The following is a 7682-nucleotide window of genomic DNA, read 5'->3' as shown; positions in this document are numbered from 1 at the left end:
ATTCATAGCCTTTTCCTTTTTTGTTTTCTTTAGGTCACGAGCAGTTGTCCAAGCATTTCACTGCATATCGTACTGTGTATGACTGTGTACGTGACAAATAAAATTTGAATTTGAAATTTGAGTTGCAGCCACAGCTGGGGCACACTGACAGAAACCTACATCATGTGATTGATTTGTGTTGGTGTGCAGTTTCCCAGGGTGCTGCAGTGTTGGAGGTATACGAGGAGGTGGAGGCTGTCATGCTGCCCTGCCAGTACTTTGGTATCATACCCGAGGACGATCCCACAGTGATCTGGAGCCGCTTTGACCTCAATCCCAAAACTGTCCACCAGAGAAAAGAAGAAGATGACCTCCAAGGCCAAAACCAGCATTACAGCGGGCGGACGTCGATGAGGCCTGATGCCCTGGATACTGGAGACTACAGCCTCACTCTGAGAAAGCCCCGGCTCACTGACAGCGGCACCTACACCATCAGTGATGGGACACAAGACCTGACACTGAATAACATACAGCTACAGGTCAAAGGTCAGAAACAATCCTCTATAGATACAGGTCAGAGGTCAGACGTCATGACGTTCTTTCTGTTTCTCCACAGAACGATTCCCAGCTTGGTCTAAGGTTCTGCTGGTTCTCCTGGTTCTCACCACTGTCATTGTTTCTGGGGGTCTCTTATTTTATTTCCGTCTCTATTTAATGTCAGGTGAGTCTCTATCACCATCCAGGATGATGGTAAAAATTCTCCAACTGTCATAGTGTGATTCAAATCGAATTCAAGGAGTGGACTCAGGTTGTTGTTGGCAGGTTTAAATGTGTTACTGAAGGTGAAGGATAAGTGTGGGGCCCGCCCCCTAGTGGGGGTATAGAGCCATCGCAGGGGGCGCACGGTATGAAAGGAAAAAAAAAAAACGCTTGGACACTGCTGGCATAATGGACAGGTTTTTACAGGCCACACAAACGCAAAGCAGGAGATGAAGCGTCGCTGAATAAGTTTCCAAACCAACTTCATTCTAAGCCAAAGACTAGAAAATATGGTGAAGCAAATCTGCCCTTTGGCTTCACCTGCACAGGTGCTGAGGTAGGTCTCCCTGCAGGATTGGTTTTCCCTGTGTCAGGAGCAGCGCTGGGCTCTTCAAATCACGGACAAGGATCCCACATTCTTGATCTTTAGTTCACAAACACTTGTTGTAATGACTAACTACTCCTGACATGTTGGAGATGTTTGCTCTTTATACAGTAAAGTTACAGCGGGATACAAATAACATCAGGCTGATCCTGCCACGATTTGTTCCCCCGGTTCAAATCACAGACAAACAGGATCCCACAGCTGTTTATGTTTTTGAACCCATTTTGCACAGAGAGGCATTTTTAAAAAAATGTATTGATAGCAATGTTGAATATTATTACACAGGAAAAAACAACTACAGTAAAATAATCACACCGTTACGCCTCTGCCTTTGTAAATGGAGGGACAGTAACTGTGTGTGTATATGTAAGCGTGTAAAACCTGAAGATAGTCAGATTAACAGTACATTTTGTCTCTGTCACTGTAGAAATTCATCTCATGTAAGATTTTTCTTGTAAAACAAAGGGGGGCTAACAGAAAAGTTTGGGAACCACTGGGACAAGGCAACCGTGGAGAGGAGCGAGAAAGCAGCTGCTGGGGAAAAGGTGGCTCTGCCAGAGAAGAGATCGAATGTTAATAAAGGTCTCAAGATGACTGGAGCATGATGCAGAGTGTAGGAGTTATGTTGGAAAGTCGAATGAGAACTTGGGAGGGTTACTAGTCCAACAAGCAGTTGTTCAGGGATGCCAGGTTGGAGCTGGCTGATGGCTGGTAGGTGAATGAGTTCCTTTGCAGATTTCAGCAGAGTTCAAAGTCCACAAAAGGGTCGAGACTTGAGCAAACTTCCACAGAAGGTTCAAACAGGATACTGCAGGAAAACAGAAATGTAAAGTAAGAGCCAGTGACTACGGTCAAACAGAAAGATGAGGGACCTGACTGTCACCAATGCAGCAAAGATGAACCAGGAGAGAGCTGCAGCACCACTCAATAATACCTGCTCACTTAACTGTGATCAGGAACAGGTGCAGGAGGGAAAGAAGGAACTGTCAGGAAACCTCCACCCAAAGCTTCATGCCAGCTCAGCAGCTCCACCTGATAATGATTGTAAAGAGAGCGAGTTAGAAAAAGGGAAAGAAAACAAACAAGAAAAACAGCCCAGCAGAACCTGCCAGACCACGACACTGATCGTGTGCTGACGCTCAACAAAAAACAGAAACGTGAAGAGTTCAGAATCCTGAACAACTGAGACAGAGCTGAAAGCTGCAGAAGACAGAAATACATGCAGGATAAGGAGAGGCTGGGTAACAGGCGAACACACAACTGGAATGAATGTGACTCAGTGCGCACCAGGGCGGCTGTGGCTACAATGTAGCCGTCACCAAAAAGTGCAATTTACCGTTTACCATAATGAAACAGGGAAGCAAAACTAAACATAACGTACATGGGACACGACACTATCACAATAAAACAGGAAACAGACAGAGACCAGCCACAGGAAAACGAAACAACATCAGATAAAGACTAAGAGACTTAGGTTACTACAATAATAAACAGGGTCCAAAGTCCAAAAACCAAAACAATGCTTTAACACCCAGGTAGCATAAAAAGAGGGTCAGCCAGAATCATGCCTGAAGCTTGTTGATGCCAACCAAAGGGTCTGGTTGATGTGAAAACTGCAAAGGGGCCCGTTCAGCCTGTTCTGCCTATACTGCAGGGTGAGAGGCGGGGTTCACCTGGACAGATCTCCAGCCTGTCGCAGGGCTTTTTGTCTTAATCATTAAAGGTGTGGTAGCAGTAAAAATGTTAACAAACAAACATCATTTCTATTAGTTTTCACTTGCTGCTTAGCATTGGCGCTAAAAACCACCTTGGTGTAGGTTAGTTTTAAAATTGGCCCCTTAACTCCCAGTACAATGATGTCCACCCAGTGCTTTTAAATGTAATACTTGGGGTATTTTGAAAGCTTCTATATGTGACTGCTGTTACCTGGTTTATCATGGCACTGCTGTGTGGCTATGAGGAACCAGCAGCTTTGACATCCTGTGCATGAGTTCAGGGGTAAAGCCTTTGAAGACTATAGAGCTGATTGATGGGGGCTCATGATGCCATCTGCTGCCTGCAAAGCTGATTCTGTGGTTTGCTTTTCTGTCAGTGTACCAGGTGGAGGTGGATGCAGAGGTGAATGCTGTCCAACTGCCATGCAAAACTATAACTCACCTGCCTGAAGATGCTAAAGTGGAGTGGAGCAACAGTAAAGACAAGACAATCCACCTGTTTGAGAACTCCTCCGACCAGCACGACAAGCAGCACTGGTTTTACAGACAGCGGACAGAGATGAAGAAACGCCCGCTGAAGGCTGGAGACCTCAGTCTGACCCTGAAATATCCCACAGATTCAGACACAGACACCTACACCTGCACCGCCCGCAGCAGGGAGGGAAACATCCTGATGAAGAAACAAGTACAGCTCCATGTCAAAGGTCAGGACTGTACACGATACCAAAGCCTGTCAGCGTCAGTGTAAACACCAGCTTCAGAGGATGAGTGAGACATCCTGATAGTGTTAGCAGCACAGGAAATGATGTGAGTTATGTGCATGAGTATCATTATCAGGCCTGCAGTAAACATCCACACACCTCAAATTTACTCACTATTAAATAATCAGCTGTTCCTTTGTGATCAGGTCCAAACACCGTTAACCTCATACATGTGATAAACACGAGTCACTTCACGACTGCTGCTGCTCCAGACTGTCTGTCATGGATGCTGCTGCTGTCTGATGCTGTTTAAATACATCAGGAAGAACTCTTTATGCTGTGATAATGAAATCGCACATTGTGGATTAATTAGTGAGGAGTACCCTGGATATCTGTGACTACCACCATCTACATGTGCAGATCGTGTGGAGCGGTGAGTGGTGAGGACCTAAAAGCAGGTGCAGGGAGGGAAAACTAACTTCTAATGAAAAGCGAGCTGTTTATTGGTGGAACATGATTGGAAACAACAGCCGAGGAACATGATTGGAGAAGAACAGACAAACTAATGAGGGACAAAGGAAAAGCAGAGATAGTATATACACAGAAGGCTGATGAGGGAAGTGGAAACACATGGGACGGACAGACATGACGAGACAGGGAAGCGAAACCAAACACACTGAACACGGGACGAGAGACTGTCAAAATAAAACAGGAAACACACTAAGATGCAGACTAAGGTCGTGTCCAAATTCATGGGCTGCATCCTCCTGAGGCCGCATTTGTAGACCGATTACGTCACAGCGACGCGCCGAAGGCTGTCCCAATTCATCGACTCCTTTAAATGTGGCCGACAAATGCGTCCTCCTTTTCCCCGAATTCGAAGGATGGGTGTGTCCTTCGTGGCCTACCATATCCCAGTTTCCAACAATGGCGGCCGCTACTAAGTTTTAAAATTACTCTTACTAATCTTTCTGGGTCACAAAATAAACTTTTAACATATTTTCAGGTGAGAAAGTAGCTGTGTAAACATCAAATATCTGCTCGGTTTATCAAGATATCCCATATTTGCAAAAGTGCTTCGACGTTTTCGGAGACGTCTGCTACCCACCAGCTCGATAGCTAGCTGGGAGCTCGAGGGTCACTGATGCGGCCGAGAACGGCACAACTCCCGGCACATCATTTTCAGATCACCGCGGACTTTCGCTACTCGGGTTAAACGTAATATATAAGTCACTTAGACAACCTAAAAATGTTATTGTTGGGCTTTTTTCAGTGTTTTGTTTGTTCGTGAGTAAATCGGTTTGGCTGAGATTAAAGTTATTAGATTAGATAAAATAAAACGTTATTAATCCCCCGGGTGGGTTCCTCCTTGGTTTTTACACAGCTGACTAAACGTCAAACAGAAGTGTGAGACGGTCGAGAATTTACACCAGTGTCCTGTTATATTTTAGATAGCAAGGATCAAACGGCCGAGTTTATTAAACTCCACCGAGACAGCGATGACGCTAATCTGAAGGCTAGACCGTCCAATTTCACAGCCGTTTACTTCCAGCCTACCCGACCTTCTGAGGACCCGGCCCACGTAGACCACGAAGGCCGGGTCCTCAGGAGGATGCAGCCCATGAATTTGGACACGACCAAAGACACATGACGGGCTGGGGAGAAACACATGGATGCAGATGACAGACAGAGGAGAAAGGATGAAACACAAGGAGGCGAACATGGGAACAGAAAAGGGAAACAAGACACAAGGACATGACTAAGACCTGGAGAGTGAGACACACAGATGAAGACAACGGCATGAATGGAACCTAACAGAAAGAGAACATTAATCAGGGATTACAAATGATCTCAGAAACATAAAAATACTAAATAAACTCAATGGCCCAGCACCCTGACAGTGACAGTTTTACTGTGTTGTTTTTAAACTGGTGTGTTTGCTGTTAAACTGTCTTTGCTCTTCATGCCTGATTTCATGCTGCATTGTCCTCAGTCTGTCAGATGGAGGTGAAAGATGGGGAGGAGTCAATCCAGCTGCCCTTCAAATCCACAGGTGACCTCCCCGATGACATCAGAGTGAAGTGGTGGCGAGATGACCCTGAACCAATGGTGATGGTCCACGTGTATCAGAACAAATCAGATCAGCCTGACAAACAGGACGAGGAGTACAGAGGCCGAACAGAGACGAGCAAAAAGCTGCTGGAGACAGGAAACCTCAGCCTGACCCTTAAACATCCAACAGTCAGCGACATGGGAAGATACCGCTGCAGAGTCGACAGCAGGAACATCTGGAGAGAGAAGACCGTGCTGCTCAAAGTCGGAGGTCAGTATGAAGGTAGACATCAGCTCACCTTTCCACCTGCATGTTTTAGTAACTTTATAGAGTTAAAAACACCAGATTCACAACTTTAATGGCCTTTTTGATGTCTTCTTCAATAAAGCAAATGCAGTTTTGTCTACTTCTGGTTGCACGTAGAAATATAGTGGAGCCACAGTGAGATGTCTCCAAAGCATCCAACAGAGTCCATTCAGTTCAGTTTTATTTACATAATACAAAATCAGAACAGTCACAGGTGTGAGCGAGTCCTGGCACGGACATATATCAAGCGCTCGTTAACTTCTTCAGAACTTCTTAATTTCTTGTCCATCCGCGGTAGTAATCCTCAGCGTCGCTGGATACCTCAGCCCATAGCGGACTCCATTGCAACTGTGAAGTAGATTCCTCACCTCGGTATAGGCGGCACGCTGTTTACTCACAGCTTGGTTGAAGTCCGGCAGTACGGCAGACTCACCGTCTGCAGTTGTTATCACCCCAGCCTCGGCTGCCTTCCTGAGAAGTAGTTCCTTTTCTCTGAGGTAATGACATTTCACTACAAATGCCCTCGATGGCTGGTCATCTTGAGTTGGCTTGGTGCGGAGGGTCCGGTGCACCCTATCCAGAGTCGGCTTTTTTTCCGGAGCAAGAGCCTTTTTTCAGCATTTCCGACACATATTCAGATGGGTGTGTTCCCTGCTCTCGTCCCTCCTTTACCCCCATAACGCGGACGTTGCAGCGCCGTGACCTAGCCTCCAAATCCTCGCACAGGGCCTTTAGCAGGGCAAGCTCTTTTATCACACTGGATCACGCTGGTAACCCTTTCTTCATGTTGGATTGCATAGCTGCAATAGAGTCGGAATTAGCAGTGACTCCCTTTTCCAACTCAGATGTGTGGCTTTCAACCTTATCCCGTCTTTTATTGAGCCTGTCAGTGATGTTACGCAGCTCCGTTTGGGTCTCTGCAGCCTTTTCATCTATTTTCTCCAGCAATTCTTGCTTCATTAATTGCAGCTCCTTCAGGATTGCCTGCTGCTCGTCCACAGTTGTCTCCGTGGCATTTGGGCATGCTAGGCTAGCTGGGCCAGCAGTTGCTTGAGAGGCCCTCATGTCCTGCTCCATCTTGTTGGCTTGAATTTTTTCGGGCATGTTGTCCATAGACCGGGATGGTTGTTTTCTAATATGTTGTTGCTCTTGTATGTGAAGTAATATCACGGCATTTTTGAAGAGTAATATGGTAAATACAAGGGTTCGAGTGCAGAGCTCACAAACCAGCGTCCTCACATGGCACTGCCTCAACCGTCCTAGTCCATCCCAGAACAGAGCTGATATGATACAAACCACTGCAGTGCAGTACCTGTAATACCTACAGCATGTTCTAATCGCTCTAATAGGATATTATGGTCGACAGTATCGAACGCTGCACTGAGGTCTAGCAGGACAAGCACAGAGATGAGTCCACTGTCAGAGGCCATAAGAAGATCATTTGTAACCTTCACTAAAGCTGTTTCTGTGCTGTGATGAGCTCTGAAACCTGACTGAAACTCTTCAATAAGCCTCTGCAGATGATCTGTTTCTGTCCTGATAAATTCTGGACTCTGACTGAAGACTTGGTGACAGCCTCCTTCTGTCTCATCTCTGGTTGTTTCAAATTCTAATGATTCTTTTGTTCCTCCATCCTGCAGCCTCTGAGCCACTGACCCACCCAGCTGGCTTGGAGAAACATCTGTGGATGAGTGAAGAAGAAATGGCCTTGCAGTCACAGCCTGCTGACTGATCAGACCTGAAGAGGAAGAAAAGTCTGGTTTTCTGGAGAATCTCATATTACT

The 7682-nt window shown here is 46.1% G+C and overlaps 1 protein-coding gene across 1 annotated transcript; it reads left to right on the top strand.

Moving 5' to 3' along the window:
* Positions 1–389: 389 nt before the first annotated feature.
* On the top strand, positions 390–7630 carry LOC146616715 (uncharacterized). Its single transcript, XM_085374921.1, has 5 exons — positions 390–525; positions 596–700; positions 3216–3542; positions 5533–5862; positions 7539–7630. The coding sequence occupies exons 1-5, from the start codon at positions 390–392 to the stop codon at positions 7628–7630; spliced, it is 990 nt and encodes a 329-aa protein (XP_085231047.1).
* The last annotated feature ends 52 nt before the right edge of the window (positions 7631–7682 follow it).

The sequence above is a fragment of the Diplotaxodon limnothrissa genome, linkage group LG16 (assembly GCF_057381915.1).
Source record: "Diplotaxodon limnothrissa isolate DT_005_m linkage group LG16, D_limnothrissa_male_GT1.1, whole genome shotgun sequence".
Lineage (NCBI taxonomy): Eukaryota > Metazoa > Chordata > Actinopteri > Cichliformes > Cichlidae > Diplotaxodon > Diplotaxodon limnothrissa.
Note: the sequence above shows the minus strand (reverse complement) of the source record. Positions and strands in the feature narration are given on the sequence as shown.

Coding starts and splice junctions, on each gene's coding strand:
- LOC146616715 (XM_085374921.1), top strand. CDS start 390: ATGAGGCCTGATGCCCTGGATACTGGAGACTACAGCCTCACTCTGAGA. Junction 526..595: donor CATACAGCTACAGGTCAAAG/GTCAGAAACAAT, acceptor GTTTCTCCACAG/AACGATTCCCAGCTTGGTCT. Junction 701..3,215: donor CCGTCTCTATTTAATGTCAG/GTGAGTCTCTAT, acceptor CTTTTCTGTCAG/TGTACCAGGTGGAGGTGGAT.